This window comes from Pan troglodytes, chromosome 18, assembly GCF_028858775.2.
Source record: "Pan troglodytes isolate AG18354 chromosome 18, NHGRI_mPanTro3-v2.0_pri, whole genome shotgun sequence".
Lineage (NCBI taxonomy): Eukaryota > Metazoa > Chordata > Mammalia > Primates > Hominidae > Pan > Pan troglodytes.
The window spans coordinates 23,151,471-23,173,345 of record NC_072416.2 but is presented as its reverse complement, the minus strand read 5'-3'; the positions used below and the strand labels follow the sequence as shown (position 1 = coordinate 23,173,345).

Below are 21,875 nucleotides of genomic sequence, written 5' to 3'. Positions count from 1 at the left end.
AGTATTAGAGAAAATAGTGCCTAGTAATGAGGAGGAGGAAGAACCAACTTGGAGGTGGGTTGCCATTTTGAGAAGGTGGTCAAGGTAAGCTTCATTGAGAAGTTGACAAAAATATTTAGCAAGGAAATAAAGTAGGAGAGGGAGTTATCCATGTAGATATCTATGAAAAATCAGTCTGAGAAGAGGAAACAGCAAGTGCAGATACCCTAAGGCAGAGTGTGACTTCAAGGAACAGGAAGAAAGCCCTTGTAGTTGACGTGCAGTGAATAAGGGGGTAAAGGAACAGCACATCAAACCAGAGATGAAGAGAGTGTGTGAAAATCTTACCAGACCTTGAATAATGAGGTAAAAACTCTGAAGTTAATTTTGCATGAAACTGAGATTCACTGGTAGGTTCTGAGCAGAGGTGTGACATGATCTGACCTCTGACTTATCCTTTACAGTATATAAAATGAACTTCATTACTTTACATGTTATTATCTGTGTCACTTCCGAACAGGAATGAATCTGTCATGGTCACTTCTGTGTCTACCTGAGAGTAACACTCAGTCAATATTTTTGACTACTTGATAAGGACAGACATTTCCGAGGAGAAAAGTGTTCTGAGGTGCTCCAGTTTGGATGTTTGCTCTCAATAAACCTCATATTGAAATATGAGATGGAACCTTACAGGAGGTGTTTGAGTCATGAGGGAGAATCCCTCATGAATAGATTAATGCCCTCCCTAGGGAGTGAGTGAGTCCTAATCCTATTATTCCCCACAAGAGCTGGTTGTTGCAAAGAGCCTGGCATCTCCCCACTATCTCTCTTGCTTCCTCTCTCACCATGTCATCCATGCACACGCCAGCTCCCTTTCACCTTCTACCATGAATAGAAGCATCCCGAGGCCCTTGCCAGCTGCAGATGCCCAATCTTGAAATTTCCAGCTATCAGAATCATGGGCCTAATAAACATTTCTGAAATAAATTACCCAGCCTCAGATATTTCTTTATAGCAATGAAAAATGGACTACAACAGGAAATTGTTGCCAGGGAGTAGGGTATTGCCATAAAGATACTTGAAAATATGAAAGCAACTTTGGAACTGAGCAATGGTAAAGGTTGGAAGAGTTTGGAGGGCTCAGAAGAAGATAAAGAGTTGAGGGAAAATTTGAAACTTCTTAGAGATTGGTTAAATGGTTGTGACCAAAATGCTGTCAACCTAAAATAATCAAAAGACTCAGCATCTAGTTAAAAGAGCTCATTCAAGCACAAAGTATGAGTGCGACCATCTAGGGAGCACAGCTGTTCCAAAGAATGGTGAGCAGTGTTGTGCTCCTGGTGTAGGGGAAAATGAGGATTGCTTATACCAGCAAAATGAAGTTGCTGAACAAAATTACAACATTTTCCATAAAAAAGGCTAACGTACAAATATAAGATTTCATTGGCTACTTTTGATTACACACTAAAGGGATAGTTTTACATTCTATTAAAAGGAGACAGTCACAAGGGTCTCTATCTTCACTTTGTTTAGCTCAGTTTTGAATAAAGAAGAGTCCAGTTAATGTATAACATTTCAACACAAAGGTCAGAAAGCAACGGTCATGCACCAGAGTCAGGGGAAGTTGTATTACCTCAGTCAGCTTTCAGGCCTTAAGTTTTCCCTTTTGCATGATAAATTTGGAAGGTCCTAAATTTAAATTTTTATAATGCTGATAGAAATATAGACAGTACAGGCCATGCCAAAAAATCTCAGATAGAAATGAGAAACTCATTGGAAGCTGGAGCAAAATTCACCCATGTTACTCTGTAGCAAAGAACTTGGGTGCACTGTGTCCATGCCCTAAGGCTTTGTGGAAGGCTGAACTAAGAGTGATGACCTACGGTGTCAGGTGCAAGAGATATCTAAGCAGCAAAATGCTCAAGAAGTGATGTGGTTACTTTTAAGAGCTTATGTTAAATTGTGACAGCAAAGGAATGACCTAAAGCCTGTCTTTATAATTAAAGGGGAAGAAGAGCATTAAAATTTGGAAAATTATCAGCCTGGACATAGTGGTAGAGAAGAAAAGAGAATTTTCAGGAGAGGAGTCCAAGAATGTGGCAGAACAACTCTGCTAAAGCATGACCAAAAGGGGGCCTGGTGCTAATAGGATAATAGGAAGAAGGTTCCAAAGGCATTTCAGAAAACTTTGGGGCTGCTCCTCCCATCACAGGCCCAGAAGACCAACAAAGACAGAATGGTATTAATTCTGCAGGCACCCAGAATGTAGGGGCCATAGATGCTTGGTGGTAAGATCCTCTACAAAGAATTCCCTCTAGGGAAATGCCTCATGAAGCCATGGGAGTGGGGCCACCCCCAAGACACAGAACTGTAGGATCACCAATTTGCAACTCCAGCCTGAGAGAGCTGAAGCATGGGCTGATACTGGCATTAAGACAATGTTGGCCATGCATGGTGGCTCATGCCTGTAATCTTTGGGAGGCCATGATGGGAGGATCACTTAAGTTCAGGAGTTCAAGACCAGCCTGGAGAACATAGTGAGACCCTGTCTCTATAAAACATTAAAAAATTAGCTGGGCATAATGGCATGTGCCTGTAATCCCAGCTGCTCAGGAGGCTGAGGTGGGATGGTTGCTTGAGCATGATAGATTGAGGTTGCAATAAGCTGTGATCAGACTACTGCACTCCAGCCTGGGCAATAAAGTGAGACACTATTTCAAAATAAAATAACTATGAAGAGATATAGAGAGTTTTTTTCCCTGTTGAGTTTTGGGCTTACTTGGACAGTGTTGAGTTGGGGTGGAACAGGGAAGAGAATGAGTCAGACTCTGAGTGTAGCCTGCAGGTGGATCTGATGGCTTTTTCACATCCATGTGAGAAAGAAAAGAGTCAGGGCAGTCTCTAAGATTTGATGTTGGAAGAACTAGAGGAATAGGGGTGTCATTTGCTGAGATGGATAAAACCATACCTGGAATGAGAGTGGCCAGGGAAGGATGTGATCAACCTCTTAGCTTTGGACAAAGTATGTTTGAGATGCCTGTTAGATATCCAGGTGGAGAAGTCAGGAAGATGAGGATGCAGGAGAGAAAACCAGGTTGGATACACACGTGTGGGGGCCATTGGCAAGCCACATGGTATCCAAACTATGACATTTGATGAGATAATGTACAGAGTGAACGTGGATAAAGATGAGGAGGAATCAGCAAAAGAGAAGGAAAGCAAGAGGACAACCAGGCAAAAGTGGTATGCTGGAACCAAGCAAAACAAAGAATTAAAGGAGTGGTCATCAAGCCTATGTGAGCTCCATTTCTCTCTCTTTGGTTGAAGCAATAATTTTCTGTCAGTCCTGGGCATAAACCTGCTTCATGTCCCTTGGATTGAAAGTGCAAGTCCAGTTGACCTCAAATGCTCTAATGTTGTAATGTCCATAAACTTGGCTAGGAGGACTGCTGTTACCCTTTGTAAGATTCCAAAGTTATCCACTGTCAATGATTAGCTGAGCTCTCTTTCCGACAGTGCAGGGATTCTGAAGCTGTCTGCTTGAGTTACTGTGCTCTCTTCCAAGGCTGTAGGAGTTCTGGAGCTGCTGGCTGGAGAGGAGGGTGGACCAAGCTCTCCCCAGAAAGACATCCTGAGAGGACTTGGCAGGTGAGCACTGTTTCAGTGAATGGGCTGATGGGGTCATAATCCATGATAACCTCACCAATCTTTTAGAGTCACAGCTGGTGAGAAGAGCAAAAACCCTCACAGAAAAGCAGAAATTCCTAGGGACCATGAAAGACAGTACCTGTCAAGTCTTAGGAGGAAACACTGGGCAGAGGAAAAGGCACCTTTATGGCAGCAACAGGGATAGACGAGGGCAGCTGGAAAAATGTGGTAACAGGTGGCTGGTAGTTGGGTGGTGGTCAGAGAAGGATGAATCTCAGAGGAGGTGAGACCAGAAGAATGAAGAAGAGCCTATTATGGAAAAAGAGAGGGACCAGCAGGTACAAAGGCAATGTGTAGTTCTGCTCAGGAGCTGGTACAGAAATCTTCAATTCTTATTCCATAGAAAAAAAGGAGACAGAAATGTCAGACACTGTGTGGTTAATACTGAGTGTCAGTTGATTGAATTGAAGGATACAAAATGTTGATCCTGGGTGTGTCTGTGAGGGTGTTGCCAAAAGAGATTAACATTTGAGTCAGTGGGCTGGGAGAGGCAGACCCACCCTTAATCTGGGTAGGCACCACCTAATCCAGCATGACTAGAATATAAGCAGGTAGAAAAATATGAAAAGAGAGACTGGCCTAGCTTCCCAGCCTAGATCTTTCTTCCGTACTGGATGCTTCCTGCCCTTGAACATCAGACTCCAGGTTCTTCAGTTTTGGAATTCAAACTGGCTCTCCTTGCACCTCAGCCTGCAGATGGCCTATTGTGGGACCTTGTGATCATGTGAGTTAATACTGAATAAACTGTATACAGTTATGTATATATATACACACATACATATGTTAATACTTAGTAAACTCATATATATACTTATATATATGAGTTTATATGTATTACTTATACATATGAGTTTATAAAATATATATATTCCATTAGTTCTGTTTCTCTAGAGAACCCTGACTAATACAGATTTTGGTACCAGAAGTGGTTCTAGAGGAAAAGAATATTAAGGATGGAGTTCTTTTGTTGGTTTTGGGGTTTCTGGAGTTGGCACCTTAATATGATTAGACCCCAAAATACTAAGGACTCTACTTCTAATAGTATGGAGAAGACTAATAGCCCTTGGTGTGAACTGTTTAAAGAGTTATACAAAGTAAATGCATTTGACACTCCTGATTCATTGCTCATGAGAGGCAAGGAGTTTAGTGACCCTATACATCATACCTTTGACCATATGTGGAGAACCAAGGAACATAATGAAGCTGGTTGTTTGCTCCTAAGTTCAGTGGATAAAGTGATGAAAGAAAATGATGAACTCAGGGATTCTATCTCCCAGCTTCAGAAGCAGATACTGAGCCTCAAATCTGCCAAGATTGCCCTGAGTGAGAGTCTAATCTCCTGTAGAGAAAGAACTGAAATTGTGGAAAAATAGACATAAGCTCTTATCATGTGAGTGGCTGACCTGCAATGAAAGGTGCATGCACAGCCTCACCATGCACAGCCTCACCAAGTGTCTACTGTTAAAGTGAGGGCATTGATTGTGTTGCAGGAAGTCAGGGGCCCAGAATGGAGGGATCAGCCAGAGCCGAGGCAGAAGAACATAAATTGTGAAGATTTCATGGACATTTATCACTTCCCAAAATTAATACTTTTATAATTTCTTATGCCTGTCTTTACTGCAATCTCTGAACATAAATTGTGAAGATTTCATGGACATTTATCACTTCCCCAATTAACACTCTTATAATTTCTTATGCCCATCTTTACTTTAATCTCTTAATCCTGTTATCTTCATAAGCTCAGAATGTAAGTCACCTCAGGACTACTATTGCACAAATGGATTGTAAAACATGTGTGTTTGAACAATATGAAATCAGTACACCCTGAAAAAGAACAGAATATCAGTGATTTTCAGGGAACAATGGAAGACAACTATAAGGTCTGACTGCCTGCGGGGTCGGGCAGAATAGAGCCATATTTTTCTTCTTGCAGTAAGCCTATAGAAGGATGTCCAAGTAGGAGAAATATCACGGAATTCTTTTCCCAGCATGGAAGAACCCTGGGGAAGGAATGCATTCCTGGGGGTAGGTCTATAGATGGCCGCTCTGGGAGTGTTTGTCTTATGCAGTTGAAATAAGGACTGAAATACGCCCTGGTGTCCTGCAGTACCCTCATGCTTACTAGGAGTGGAAAATTCCAGCCTGCTAAATTCTAGTCAGACCAGTTCTCTGTGCTCAAACCCTGTTTCCTGTGAAGATGTTTATCAAGACAATGTGTGCACAGCAGGACATAGACCCTCATCGGTAATTCTAATTTTGCCTTTGCCTTGTGATCTTTACTGCCCTTTGAAGCATGTGATCCTTGCGACCTACTCCCTGTTTGTACACCCTCTCTTCTTTTAAAATCCCTAATAAAAACTTGCTGGTTTTGCTGCTCAGGGTCACCATCATGGTCCTACCAATATGTGATGACAGCCCCAGAGGCCCAGCTGTAAAATTTCTGTCTTTGTACTCGTTCTCTTTATTTCTCAGACCGGCCGGCACTTAGGAAAAATAGAAAGAACCTATGTTCAAATATTGTGGGCGGGTTCCCCTGATAGATTGGAAAAGAATGAGACCCTGCAACTTGGAATGGGGAGGTATGGGAAGACACTAGTGAAGCTGGGGACACTGAGTTTGTAAACTCCGATGAACTTTTTTTGCCAGAAGAAACAACTTCCTCCCAACCCAGTAGTGGCAGCATTCCCTCCCTAACCCATGCTGCCATCAGCCTTTCCACCTTTGTCTGAGGATGTAAACTCTGTGCTGCCTGAGGCAATAGTGACGGCCTCCCCTGAGGCAGTTGCCAAGCAAGATAATGAGAAATAACAATCAGTACAGTTTGGCTCTCAGAAAGCCACATCCGTAGGAAAAGGGAAAGAGTACTACATCAGGGGAACATCCCATGGGAAAAAGAATCTGAACAGTAGCCTTGAGCCCCAGATCTTCCCTCTAACATAGCCTACCCAAATGAGAAGGAACCAGGAAAACAATTCTGGGAATATGATAAAACAAAGCTGTTTAACTCCTCCCCCCAAAAATCACACTAGCTCACCAGCAATGGATCCAAACCAAGAAGAAACTCCTAATTTACCTGAAAAAGTATTCAGAAGGGCAATTATTAAGCTAATCAAAGAGGCACCAGAAAAGGTGAAGTCCAATTTAAGGAAATAAAAAAAAAATACAAGTTATGAGGGGAGAAATCTTCAGTGAAATAGATAGCATACATAAAAACAATCATAACTTTAGGAAATAAAGAACACAGAGAAAAATGCACTGAAAAGCCTCAACAATAGAATTGAACAAGCAGAAGAAATAACTTCAGAGCTTGAAGACAAGATTTTTGACTTAGCCAAATCCAACAAAGAGAAAGAAAAAAAATTTTTAAATGAACAAAGCCTCCAAGAAATTTGGGGTTGTGTTAAATGATCAAACCTAAGAATAATTGGCATCCTTGAGACAGAAGAGAAATCTAAAAGTTTGGGAAATGTATTCAAGGAAATAATCATGGAAAACTTTCCCAGCCTTGCTAAAGACCTAGACATCCAAATACAAGAAGCTCAAAGAACACCTGGGAAATTCATTGCAAAAAGATCATTGCCTAGGCACATTGTCATCAGGTTATCTAAAGTCAAGATGAAGGAAAGAATCTTAAGGACTGTGAGGGAAAAGCACCAGGTAATCTATAAAGGAAAACCTGTCAGATTAACAGCAGATTTCTCAGCAGAAATCCTACAAGCTAGAAGGGATTGGGGCCCTATCTTCACACTCCTTAAAAACAAATTATCAGCCAAGAATTTTGTATCCAGTGAAACTAAGCTTCATAAATGAAGGAAAGATGCAGTCTTTTTCAGACAGAGAAATACTGAGAGAATTCACCACTACAAAGCCAGCACTACAAGAACTGCTAAAAGGAGCTTTAAATCTTGAAACAAATCCTGGAAACACATCAAAATAGAACCTTTTTAAAGGATAAATCTCACATGACCTATAAAACAAAAATACAATATAAAAAAACCCCAAGCTATACAGGCAACAAATAGCACAATGAATGGAATAGTACCTGACATCTCAATACTAATGTTGAATGTAAATGGCCTAAGTACTCCATTTAAAAGATACAGAATTGCAGAATTGATAAGAATATGCCAACCAAGGCCGGGCGCGGTGGCTCACGCCTGTAATCCCAGCACTTTGGGAGGCCGAGGCGGGCGGATCACGAGGTCAGGAGATCGAGACCATCCTGGCTAACACGGTGAAACCCCGTCTCTACTAAAAATACAAAAAATTAGCCGGGCGCGGTAGCGGGTGCCTGTAGTCCCAGCTACTCGGGAGGCTGAGGCAGGAGAATGGCGTGAACCCGGGAGGTGGAGCTTGCAGTGAGCCGAGATCGCGCCACTGCACTCCAGCCTGGGCGACAGAGCGAGACTCCGTCTCAAAAAAAAAAAAAAAAAAAAAAAAAAGAATATGCCAACCAAGTATCTACCGCTTTCAAGAGACTCATCTAACACAAGAACTCACATAAACTTAAGGTAAGGGGGTGGAAAAAGTCATTCCATGCAAATGGACACCAAAAACAAGCAGGAGTAGCTATATTTATAACAGACAAAACAAACTTTAAAGCCACAGCAGTTAGAAAAGACAAAGAGGGACATTATGTAATGATAAAAGGTCTTGTCCAACAGGAAGACATCACAATTCTAAATATATATGCACCTAACACTGGAGCTCCCAAATTTATGAAACAATTACTACTAGACCTAAGAAATAATATAAACATCAACACAATAATAGTGGGGGACTTCAATACTACACTGACAGAACAAGACAAGTCATCAAGACATAAAGTCAACAAAGAAACAATTGATTTAAACTGTACCGTAAAACAGATGAATTTAACAGATATTTACAGAACATTCTACCCAACAACCATGGAATATACATTTTATTCATCAGTGCATGGAACTTTCTCCAAGATAGACCATATGATAGGCCACAAAACAAGTCTCAATAAATCTGAGAAAAGTGAAATTATATCAAGTACTCTCTCAGACCACCTTGGAATAAAATTGGAAATCAACTCCAAAAGGAACCTTCAAAATCATGTGAATACGTGGAAATTAAATAACCTGTTCCTGAATGATCATTGGATCAACAATGAAATCAAGATGGAAATTTAAAAATTTCTCACACTGAAGGACAATAGTGACACAATCTATCAAAACTTCTAGGATACAGCAAAGGTGGTACTAAGAGGAAAGTTCATAGCCTTAAATGCCTTCATCAACAAGTCTGAAAGAGCACAAATAGACAATCTAAGGCCACACCTCAAGGAACTAGACAAACAAGAACAAATCAAACCCAAACCCAGCATAAGAAAGGAAATAACCAAGATCAGAGAAGAACTAAATGAAATTGAGATAAAAAAATACAAAAGATAAATGAAACAAAATGTGGTTCTTTGAAAAGATAAATAAAATTGGTAGACCATTAGGAAGATTAACCAAAAAAAAGAAGAGAGAAAATCCAAATAAGCTCAATTAGAAAGGAAATGGGAGATATTACAACCGACACCACAGAAATACAAAAGATCATCCAAGGCACTACGAACAGCTTTATGCACATAAACTAAAAAACTTAGAGGAGATGGATAAATTCTTGGGAAGATACACCCCTCCTAGCTTAAATCAGGAAGAATTAGAAAGCCTGAATAGACCAATAACAAGCAGCGAGATTAAAATGGTAATACAAAAATTATCAACAACAACAACAACAACAAAAGCCATGACCAGATGAATTCACAGCTGAATTCTACCAGACATTCAAAGAAGAATTGGTACCAATCCTATCGACGCTATTCCACAAGATAAAGAGGGAATCCTCCCTAAATCATTCTATGAAGCCAGTATTACCCTCATACCCAAACCAGAAAAGGATGTAACAAAAAAAGAAAACTGCAGACCAATATCCTTGATGAACATAGATGGAAAAATTCTTAATTAGCTGCTAGCTAACTGAATCCAACAGCATATCAAAAAGATAATCCACCATGATGAAGTGGGTTTCATACCAGGGATGCAGGAATGGTTTAACATACACAAGTCAATAAATGTGATACATCACATAAACAGAATTAAAAACAAAAATCACATTATTATCTCAATAGATGTAGAAAAAGCATTTGACAAAAATCCAGCATCCTCTTATGATTAAAACCCTCAGCAAAATCAGCATACCATGGACATACCTTAATGTAATAAAAGCCATCTATGACAAACTCACAGGCAACATAATACTGAATGGGGAAAAGTTGAAAGCATTCCCTCTGAGAACTAGAACAAGACATGAATGCTTACTCTCACCACTTGTATCCAGTATAGTACTGGAAGTCCTAGCCAGATCAATCAGACAAGAGAAAGAAATAAACGTCCTCCAAATTGGTAAAGAGGAAGTCATACAGTTGCTGTTTGCTGTTAATATGATTGTATACCTAGAAGACCTTAAAGACTCCTCCAAAGAGCTCCTACAACTAATAAATGAATTCAGCAAAGTTTCAGGACACAAAATTAATGTACAAAAACCAGTAGCTCTGCTATACTTTAATAGCAACCAAGCTGAGAATTAAATCAAGAGCTCAACCCCTTTTATAATAGCTGCAAAAAAAAAATACTTAGGAATATACCTAACCAAAGACCTATTCAAGGAAAACTACAAAACCCTTCTGAAAGAAATCATAGATGACACAAACAAATGGGAACACATCCTATGCTCATGGATTGGTAGAATAAATATTGTAAAAATGACTATATTGCCAAAAGCAATATACAAATTCAGTGCAATTCCCATCAAAATACCACCATCATTCTTCACAGAACTAGAAAAAAAAATCCTAAAATTCATATGGAACCAAAAAAAGAGTCCTCATAGACAAAGCAAGACTATCCAAAAAGAACAAATCTGGAGGCATCACATTACCTGATTTCAAAATATACTATAAGGCCATAGTCACCAAAACAACATGGTCTGGTATAAAAATGGGCATGTAGAACCATGGAACAGAAGGAACAGAATAGAGAACCCAGAAATAAACCCAAATACTTACAGTCAACTGATCTTCGACAAAGCAAACAAAAACACAAAGTGGGGAAAGGACACCCTATTCAACAAATGGTTCTGGGATAATTGGCAAGCCACATGTAGGAGAATGAAACTGGATCTTCATATATCACCTTATACAAAAACCACCTCAAGATGGATCAAGGACTTAAATCTAAGACCTGAAACTATAAAAATTCTAGAAGATAACGTCAGAAACACCCTTGTAGACATTGGTTTAGGCAAAGATTTTATGACCAAGAACCCAAAAGCAAATGCCACAAAAATAAAGATAAATAGATGGGACTTAAGTAAACTAAAGAGCTTTTGTATGGTGAAAGGAACAGTCAGCAAAGTAAACAGACAACCCATAGAGTGAGAGAAAATCTTCACAATCTATACATCTGACAAAGGACTAATATTCAGAATCTAGAAGGAACTCAAACAAATTAGCAAGTAAAAAAAGCCCAAAAAATCCCATAAAAAACATGGGCTAAGGATACGAATAGACAATTCTCAAAAGAAGATCCAGCATACATATGAAAAATGCTCAACATCACTAATGATCAGGGAAATGCAAATCAAAACCACAATGCTCTACCACCTTACTCTTGCAAGAATGGCCATAATAAAAAAACAAAAAAAATTATAGATGTTGGTGTGGATGTGGTGAAAAGGGAACACTTCTACACTGCTAGTGGGAAAGTAAGCTAGCACAACCACTGTGGAAAACTGTGGAAATTCGTCAAAGAACGAAAAGTGGAACTACCATTTGATCCAGCAATCCCACTACTGGGTATCTACCAAGAGAAAAATAAGTCATTATACGAAAGAAGTCACTGCACATGCATGTTTATAGCAGCACAATTTGCAATTACAGGAATGTGGAACCAGCCCAAATGCCTGTCAATCAACAAGTAAAGAAACTTGTATTCATATATAAAATATTTATATATTTTTATATATATACTTAAATATTTATATATAGTAGTATAGTTAATATAAATATATAATATGTGATATATATGATATGTGATATATTATATATTATATACATTATAAAATTGTATATAATATATAATATAATATATAATATTACATATATAATATAATATATATAGATATATATAAAATATATACATAGTATTATATATTATATACAATTATATAATGTATATAATATATAATACTATGTATATATTTTATATATATCTATATATACTATATGTTCTATAGTGTGGCTACATATAGTATATATAAAACATAAAATATATTTTTTACATATATTTATATTTTATATAATATATTATATATTATATATATTTTGCCACACTCCTGTGCCTTTCCTCCTTCCAAGCTCATGAACGTATCACATATATATAATATGTATATATATATATATCATCTTCTGTGAAGGCAGTATAGTATGGGAGAGAGACACCATGAGCTTGGAAGGAAGAAAGGCACAGGAGTGTAGCAATACATATTATGTAAAATATAAATATATGTAAAAATATGTGAATATTTTATATATAAAATATTTTTAAATATATACAAATATATAAATTTCTATATATTTAATATATACTATATATAGCCACACTATATAATAGTATAGTATATATCTATATATAATATATAAAATATATTATATAATAGTATAGTTATATGTATCTACACATACCATACTATTATATATCATATATATTATATCTTACATATATCTGTATATACACTGTACTATTATATATATAAATTCACTCTGAGAAACAGAACAAGACATGAATGCTTACTCTCACCACTGAGATCTAGATATATATAATAGTATAGTATATATATAATAGCATAGTATATATAGATATAGATATAATATACTATATATTATATATCTTATATTATTATTTATATAGTTTTATATATAATTTATATTTATATATTATATACTATTCATATAATTTATATATTTATATAGTTTATATATATTTTATATATTATTTATATATACTGTGATGCTATTATATGTTATATAATATATAATATATGTTAATATACTATATATTATATAGTATATATTAATATACTATAAATTATATATTAATATACTATATATTATATATTATACAATATATTGTATAATATATAATATATTGTATATATAATATTATACTATATATTACATATTATATATTATACTATATATTATATATTATACTACATATTTTATATTATACTATATATTATATATTATATATAATACTATATATTTCATACATTATATACATTACACTACATATTATATATTATAGTATTTATTTTATATTATACTATATACTATATATAATATATACTATAATATATAATATATAGTATAATATATAATATATACTATAATATGTAATATATAGTATAATATATAATATATAGTATAATATAAAATATATAATATATAGTATAATATATAATATATAGTATAATATATATTAGTATAATATATTATAATAGTATTATATATAATACATAATATTATTATACTATATATCTATATATATACTATACTATTATATATACTATGATGTATATATCTAGATCTAAGGGGTGAGAGTGTGCATTCATGTCTTGTTCTGATTCTCAGTGTGAATTTATATATATAACAGTATAGTGTATACACAGATATATATAATATATAACAGTATATAATATATGATATACATGATATATAATAGTATGGTATGTATAGATATATATAACTATAATATTATATATCATGTGTATCATATATTATATATAGATATATACTATACTATTATGTAGTGTGGCTATATATAGTATATATATAAAAGATATAAAAATGTATAAAAATTTATATATTATATATTTCAAAATATTGTATCTATATATCTATATATACTATATATAGTATATATCTACTATATGTAGATATATATGTATTATATATTTATAGATAACATATCTCCTTATATGCTATATATAGTATATACAGTTATATAGTATATATAATATATTTGTAATATATCGATATAGTATATGCATTATTATATAATATATATTACATTATATATTATATAATATGTTATATACAATATAAATGTATAATACCCATATATGATATATAATATGTCCATATATAATGTAGTATATATAATTTATATATATATATTTTTAGCCACACTCCTATGCCTTTCTTCATTCCAAGCTGATGGATATATATCTATATATCTATATATCTGTCTATGTATATATATATATGTCATCTTCCATGAAGGCAGTATGGTATGGGAGAGAGAGAGCATGAGCTTGGAAGGAAGAAAGGCACAGGAGTGTGGCAATGTATATTACATATATATATTATATGAACAAAAATATATATAAAAATAGAATTTTTTATATTTTTAGATATATACTATATAATACATACATAGTATATATATTATATATAGTATCATATATTAGTATACATATATGTATATAAAATGAAATACTACTCAGCCATAAAAAGGAATGACTTAATGGCATTCGCAGCAACCTGGATGGGATTGGAGACCATCGCTCAAAGTGAAGTAATTCAGGAATGGAAAACCAAACATCATATGTTCTCAGCCATAAGTGGGAGCTAAGTTATACATTGTTGCAAAGTCATGAGAATGATACAATGAACCTTGAAGCCTTGGGGGAAATGATGGGAAGGAGGTGAGGAATAAAAGGGTACAAAGTGGGTTAAGTGTATACTGTTAACTGTATACTGTAAGTGTTAAGTGTATACTCCTCGAGTGATGGGTGCACAACAATGTCACAAATCACCAATAAAGAACTTATATAGAAACAACAATTATGACAGCTGTAATTTCTAAAGTGATTGTGTTAGGTCCTGGGCACTAGATGGATAGGACCTGGGATTTAAGATGTATCAGTCCAGATTCAATTTAAAGAAAAGGATGCTACTTGTATTAGTTAGCATTTGCTATAGTATCAAATACCCTATACATCTTAGTAGCTTTTAGTCATGCATATTTTCCCCCTATGGGCCTGTGTGTTGCTAGTGGCCATGCTAGGCTCAGCTCAACTCCACATTTCTTGTTGTTCTGGGTCCCAGTCTGAAGGTACAGCATGATCTGGGTTATGCAAGTCTCATGCAGAGGGGAGAAATGTGAGAGTTTCTGATGAACCGTAGAATCCCAGACACTCACATCTCATTGACCAAAGCATATCTCATGAGCAAGCCAAAGTCAATGAGAGGTGGATACATATTCTTCCTCCTGAATACACTGGGAAGTCACTTAAAAATGAATGGGTATTTATAATCCTAGAACAGGAAGGGAGTGAATTGCTGGGAACAACTATCCCATCTATGACCGACTGTATTTTAAGCACAAGGGGATTTATTATATGGAAATGGGTATTCACAAAACTGTCAGAAGTGTTGAAGATGTAGGATCTAGGACTGGGTCTGTATCCTCTTATGCCTTTAGAAAACAGCACCCCACAAGGAGACTGAAACAGATGCTGAGTGCCAATTTACTCATAACTACAGCAAATTAATTCCTGGAAGAATCCTATAAGGTTGGGATGAATCTCCTGAAGCCGCTGATGATCAGTAGAGCAATCTGTTAAAGAAGCTCTCACCTGTGTCTCTTCTTTCTTTTACAGGCCTGAATATGCATTGGCTGCGAAAAGTTCAGGGACTTTGCACCCTGTGGGGCACTCAGATGTCCAGCCGCACTCTCTACATTAATAGTAGGCAACTGGTGTCCCTGCAGTGGGGCCACCAGGAACTGCCGGCCAAGTTTAACTTTGCTAGTGATGTGTTGGATCACTGGGCTGACATGGAAAAGGTAATGGGGTGGAAAAGAGGCACAGAGTGAGACAATTTCGTTGACTTTTAAAATTCATCCATTAATTCAGTAAATATTTGTTAAGTACTCATTACATGTAAGGCACTGTAATAAGCTATGGACAAGACACTCATCTTCCATGAAGGCAGTATGGTATGGGAGAGAGACAGCATGAGCTTGGAAGGAAGAAAGGCACAGGAGTGTGGCAACCTGGTAACTCCCAGGCAGCCAACACAGTTTGTTTGCACTGTGTGTAGACTGCACATGCTCTGTTGTGACCTCCCAGGGTGAAATGAGGACTAGTGGTCTGGGGTCGTAGAAGAGGCAGGTTTGAATCTAATAATAGCAAATCAAGCCTGGGCAACACAGCGAGACTCTGTCTCTACCAAAAATGTTTAAAACAAAATTAGCCAGGCATGGTGGCACATACCTGCAGTCCTAGCTACTCAGGAGATTGAGGTGGCAAGATTGCTTGAGCCCAGGAGTTGGAGGCTGCAGTGAACTGTGATCACACCACCGCACTCCTCAGAGTGAGATTCTCTCTCAAAAAAGTTGGGGGCAAATCAGCACTGAACAAAGACTGAGTCTTCCCAGAAAGTTAGGTCACGTGTCCCTGTCAATAGAGATGTGCAAGTAAGATAGCTACGAGGTGACAGTTATCAAAAGGGCCTCAATATGAGACATCCAAGAAAGAAAAAGATGAAGAAATTTCTGAGTTTCCTTCCCAGCCCTGAGCGTCTAGAATTTTAATCCATTCACTGCTGATCCATCAATTGCCTTCACCTGAAGTCCTGTGACTCTTTCTGTAGGATGGAAGGATTCATTCTGGCTAAGGGTAGGGGAAGCAGTGGAGCTACCAGCATGAACTTAATACATTGGTGCTCAAAAAGAGTCACGATTATGACATGATGTCCTAAGTTCCCTACACTATGAAACAGTCTTAGCGTGGAGATTGCAAATGCCTTGCCTCTAGGCTGAAGACGGCCCTAGGTGTGGGTACTCTTAAAAAAAAAATAAGGTTCAACATTTTAAAATTGAAAATTTTCAAACAGAAAGTTAGATTTCTGGATTTTTTTAAAGTTATACTTCCTTTAAATATTGAGGAAGGCCCTTTAAATATTCAGGAAGGCCCTTACTACCATGACTCACCATTCTGAATCCATAAAAGTAAATTTGCTATATAAACATCAAAAAATCTCTCAATTCACAAATAACACCATTAGCAAAATAAATGACTAATGAAAACCATGGGGAAAATATTCAACTCATATAACAGCAAAAACGTTAATAATATAAAGTGAGCTTGTAGAAACCAAGAATAAAAAGGTGCAACTCATTATAAAACCAAAGTATGTGAACAGATAGTTCACAAAAAAGTGAACTCAAATGGCCATTAAATATAAAAAATTCTCACCCTCCCTCATAATAAGAGTAATGCAAGTGAGAATTTTACTGAAGTAACTTTTTTGCACCTATCTTGTTAGTCAAATACAAAAGGTTGTTTTTTTATTTCAGAAAAATTAGTTTAATTATCACAAGGCATCTTAGTGGAAGGATGGGAAATATTTCTCAAATCTGCCCCCTTGAAAGCTCAGAGACTAGGGTTTTCAAAGATAATTTGGAGGGCAGGGGGCTAAGGAATGGGTGCTACTGATTGCTTGGGAATGAAATTATAGAGATGTGAGAAATGTCTTCAAGTGCTGAGTTTGTTTCTGGGTGAGGCAGACACAGGACAGGTAAAGTCAGTTCCTTGCTGTAGAATCACAGGTCTAGGTAGTGTCAGTAAGTTTTCCAGAATGCAAATGTCTGGAAAATATCTCAAAGGTCAGTCTTAGATTTTACAATAGTGATGTTAACTACAGGAGCAACTGGTGACGTTACAAAGTGTGACTTCTGGTTACATGACTCCTAAGCAGTAAGCAAGCTAGGGAACAATGGCTGGTTATTGCTTAACTATGCTTATAGCTTAGCAGAATTGAGGCCCCTACCATCTACCATAATTCTAATGCTGTGGAATTGCATTAATTTCACAAAGGGGTTTAGGTCCCTGAACAAGAAGGGAGTTGGTTTCAGGAAGAGACTGTTGTCATCCTTGCTTTAAAGTTAAATTATAAACTAAATTCCTCCTATAGTTAGCTTGGTCTATGCCCACGAATGAGCAAGAACAAAATACAAAGGTTTAACAACTCTATTGGCAAGGCTGTGAGGAAACAGACACTCTCATGTGTTACCAAAAAGTGGTATAACTCTGATGGAGGCAAATTTTGAAATATCTAATAAAATTGCTAACATGTTTTGTCTTTGATTTTGCATCATTACTCTCAAACTATGATCTGAGAACCCCTGAGGATACATGAGACTCTTTCAGGGGATATGCGAAGGGTCTATTTTACAATAAAACAGAGAAATTAGAACCCTTGTGCATCATGATGGGTATGTAAAATGTTACAGCTATTATGGAAAGCAATATAACATTTTCTCAAAAAGTTAAAAAATAGAATTGCCATTCAGCAATTCCAACTCTGGGTATACACCAAAAAAAACTTAAAATCAGGGTCTCTGAGAAATATGTGTACACTCATGTTCACAGTAACTTTATTCACAGTACTTGGAAGGTCAAACAGCCCAAATATCTGTCAACAAATAGACCAAAAATAAACCATCATTCTCAGCAAACCATGGCAAGGACAAAAAAAACCAAACACCGCATGTTCTCACTCATAGGTGGGAATTGAACAATGAGAACACATGGACACAGGAAGGGGAACATCACACACTGGGCCTGTTATGGGGTGGGGGGAGGGGTGAGGGATAACATTAGTCGATATACCTAATGTTAAATGACGAGTTAAGTGGTGCAGCACACCAACATGGCACATGTATACATATGTGACAAACGTGCACGTTGTGCACATGTACCCTAAAACTTAAAGTATAGTAATAAAAAAAGAAATATCAGGCAAATCCAACAACAACAAAAAAAGAGATTATTGTATTTTTCAATGTGAGAAGGACATGAGAATTGGAAGGGCAGGAGCAAAGTGACATAGTTTGGATATTTGTTTTCTCCAAATCTCATGTTGAAATGTAATCCACAGAGTTGGAGGTAGGGCCTGGTGGAAGACATTTGGATCATACGGGCAGGTCCCACACGAATGACTTAGCACCATCCCCTTCCTTATGAGTGAGTTCATGGGAGATCTTGTTGTTTTAACATACATGGCACTTCCCCACGCTCTCTCTCTCTTGCTCCTGCTCTTGCCATGTGATGCACCTGCTCCCCCTTCACCTTCTTCCATGGCTGTAATCTTCCTGAGGCCCTCACCAGAAGCAGATGCCAGCACCATGCTTCCTGTACACCCTGCATAACTGTGAGCCAATTAAACTTTTTTCTTTATAAATTACCCAGTGTCAGATATTCCTTTATAGCAATGCAAGAGCAGCCTAATATAGTACCTTATATAAATGAAATCACACAGTATTTGGTTTTTTGTGTCTGGCTAATTTCACTTAGCATGTCTTCAAGGTTTATGCATGTAACATATGTCAGAATTTCCTTCCTTTTTAAGGCTGAAATAATATTCCATTGTTATGTATATGCAACATTATCTATTCATCAAACATTCAGGTCAAATCTTGAATGCTCTGTTGCTTAAAAATTTCTTCTGTCAGATTCCCTAAGTCATTACTCTTAAGTTAAAACTTCCACAGATCACTAGGCTATGAACACAATGCAGCCAAGTTCTTTGCTGAAATATAGGAAGGAGGACCTTTGCTTCAGTTCCCTAAAAGTTCCTTATTTCCATTTGAAATCTGGTCAGCCTGCATTTCATTGTCCATAATTCTATCAGCATTTTGGTCACAACTATTTAACCAGTGCCTAAGACATTCCAAACTTTTCCTCATCTTTCTATCTCTTCTAAGCCCTCCAAACTCTTCAATTTCTTCCCATGACCAAGTTCCAGAGTTAGTTCTACATTTTCAGGTATCTTTATAGCAATATCCCACTTCTGGTACCAATTTTCTGTATCGGACTGTTTTGTGTTGCTGTAAAGGAATACCTGAGATTAGGTAACTTACAAAGAAAAGAGATTTAATTGGCCCAAAGTTCTGCACAGTGTACAGGAAGTGTGCTGGCATCTGCTTCTGATGGGGGCCTCAAGAAATTTACAATAATGTTGGAAGATGAAGAAAGAGCAGGCATAACAAAGGGCAAGATGAGGTGCAAAACAGAGAGTGAGAAGGTGCCACTCACTTTTAAACAACCAGATCTTATGATCTCATTTATCACCAAGGGGATGGTGCTAAGCCATTCATGAGGGTCCTACCTCCATGATCCAATCACCTCCCACCAAGCCCCACCTCTGACATTGGGGATTGCATTTCAACATGAGACTTGGAGAGGACAAATATTCAGACAATATCATGTATCTAGAATAGTCAAATTCATAGAGTCAGAAATTAGAATGGTGTTTATCAGGGCCTAATGGGAGAGGGGATGACGGGTGATTGTGTAACGGGGACAGAGTTTTTGTTTTGGATGATGAAAAACTTCGGGAGATGAATGGTGGTGATTGTTGCATAACAATGAGAATGTACTTAATGCCACTGAACTGTACACTCAAAAATAGTTAAAACTGGAAATGTTATGTGTATTTTTACCACAAAATTAAAAAAAGTAAATAGATAGAGATAAATATATAAATAAATCTAAAGTGATATTTGCCTTTTTATTCTAATTCTTTCACGAGTATACAATAGCATTTTCCAGAAGATACATGTTGGTACTCACAACAGAGTGAATGCAGAATCAGATGAGAGGATCCAATGTTATTCTACTAAGACATTAAAGGGAATTGCAGAATAAATAGATGCAATAAATAAAATAATGCCACTTTCCTCATTATTTTTTCATTTTGAAAAGTACACTTCATCATTATAAAAAAATTATGCATGCTAATATATAATGGGTTTATTACTGTTATTTCTAAAAGCATACATTTACAAAAATTCTGTTTTAATATCTACTATGGTAGATATTGATAGATATAACTCATATAAATAACAACTCTTTAGGGTTTTCAATACTTTTTAAGTTTGTATGGAGGTGCTGAGATAAAAAACCTTACTAAGCACCAACTTGGCAATCCCAAGACTTGGAATTTATCCTACCTGCTTGTGTACCAATGCCCCCTAATCAACAGGGTTTCTCTTTCCTCAGGCTGGCAAGCGACCCCCAAGCCCAGCCCTGTGGTGGGTGAATGGGAAGGGGAAGGAATTAATGTGGAATTTCAGAGAACTGAGTGAAAACAGCCAGCAGGCAGCCAACGTCCTCTCGGGAGCCTGTGGCCTGCAGCGTGGGGATCGTGTGGCAGTGATGCTGCCCCGAGTGCCTGAGTGGTGGCTGGTGATCCTGGGCTGCATTCGAGCAGGTTGGTAACTGACTACCTGGACAGAGAACTGTCTTCCTTGTGAAGAAAACTGATAGCAGAGAAATGCAGCCACCTCTCTCAAAAGAAGTCTCCGCCTTGGAGCATGCTGTCCTCTCTCATATGAAGAAAGACTTCTCCCTGCTTCCACTTATTTAAGCAAACTATGTGCCAAGCACTTATGCAGGGTGAACAACAACAATGACATAGTTTACATATTCATGGGACTTACAGAACTTTGGAGAAAGCTCTTAAACTATTAATTGCACATATAATATTTAATCAGAATTATGATAAGTGGTATGAGAATTCTATTAAAATCTATAAAAATAAATTTGGTAGACTGTGACCTGCAGGCCAAATCCTGCCCACAGCTTGTTTTTGTAAATAAAGTTTTATTATAACACAGCTATGCCCACTTGTTTCCATATTATATGTGGCTGCATTTGCACTACAGTGGCAACTTGAGCAGTTGGAACAAGAGAGTGTCTTATCCACAAAACCTAAAATATTTACTATTTGGCTCTTTGCAGAAAAAGTTTGCCAATGCTTTTCTAAAAAGAGACTTGAATTAACCAATATGAGGAGCAACTAAGTCTCAATGGAAGTGATATTTGAGCTGAGATCTGCAGGATGAGTAGGATTTTGCCAAGAGATAGAGAGGCTTGTGCCAAGCAAAGGGAACAGCATATGTGAAGATGTAATTATCTGATGATTTCTTCTGTCCACTTCCCAGAAAAGCCAAACACTGAAAACACTAGGAGTTGCAGTAGAGAAGAGTTTAATAATTGCATAGACAGCCAAGTTGAAGGATGGAGGATGTTTCTTAAATCCA

The 21,875-nt window shown here is 36.8% G+C and overlaps 1 protein-coding gene across 4 annotated transcripts in view; it reads left to right on the top strand.

Annotated features, from left to right (window-relative positions):
• Nucleotides 1-3,465: 3,465 nt before the first annotated feature.
• Nucleotides 3,466-21,875, top strand: part of ACSM2B (acyl-CoA synthetase medium chain family member 2B) — a 40,520-nt gene continuing 22,110 nt past the window's right edge. For 2 of the 4 annotated variants that reach the window (XM_009430418.5, XM_024349799.3), the window contains exons 1-3: nucleotides 3,474-3,627; nucleotides 15,427-15,611; nucleotides 20,833-21,043. In XM_009430418.5, coding sequence (XP_009428693.4) covers nucleotides 15,435-15,611; nucleotides 20,833-21,043 — 388 coding nt within the window. In that variant the 5' untranslated portion in view covers nucleotides 3,474-3,627; nucleotides 15,427-15,434. Of the gene's footprint in view, nucleotides 3,628-4,325; nucleotides 4,412-15,426; nucleotides 15,612-20,832; nucleotides 21,044-21,875 lie in introns of all 4 variants that reach the window. The other 2 variants (XM_054668299.2, XM_001157455.4) reach the window with 2 other exon arrangements.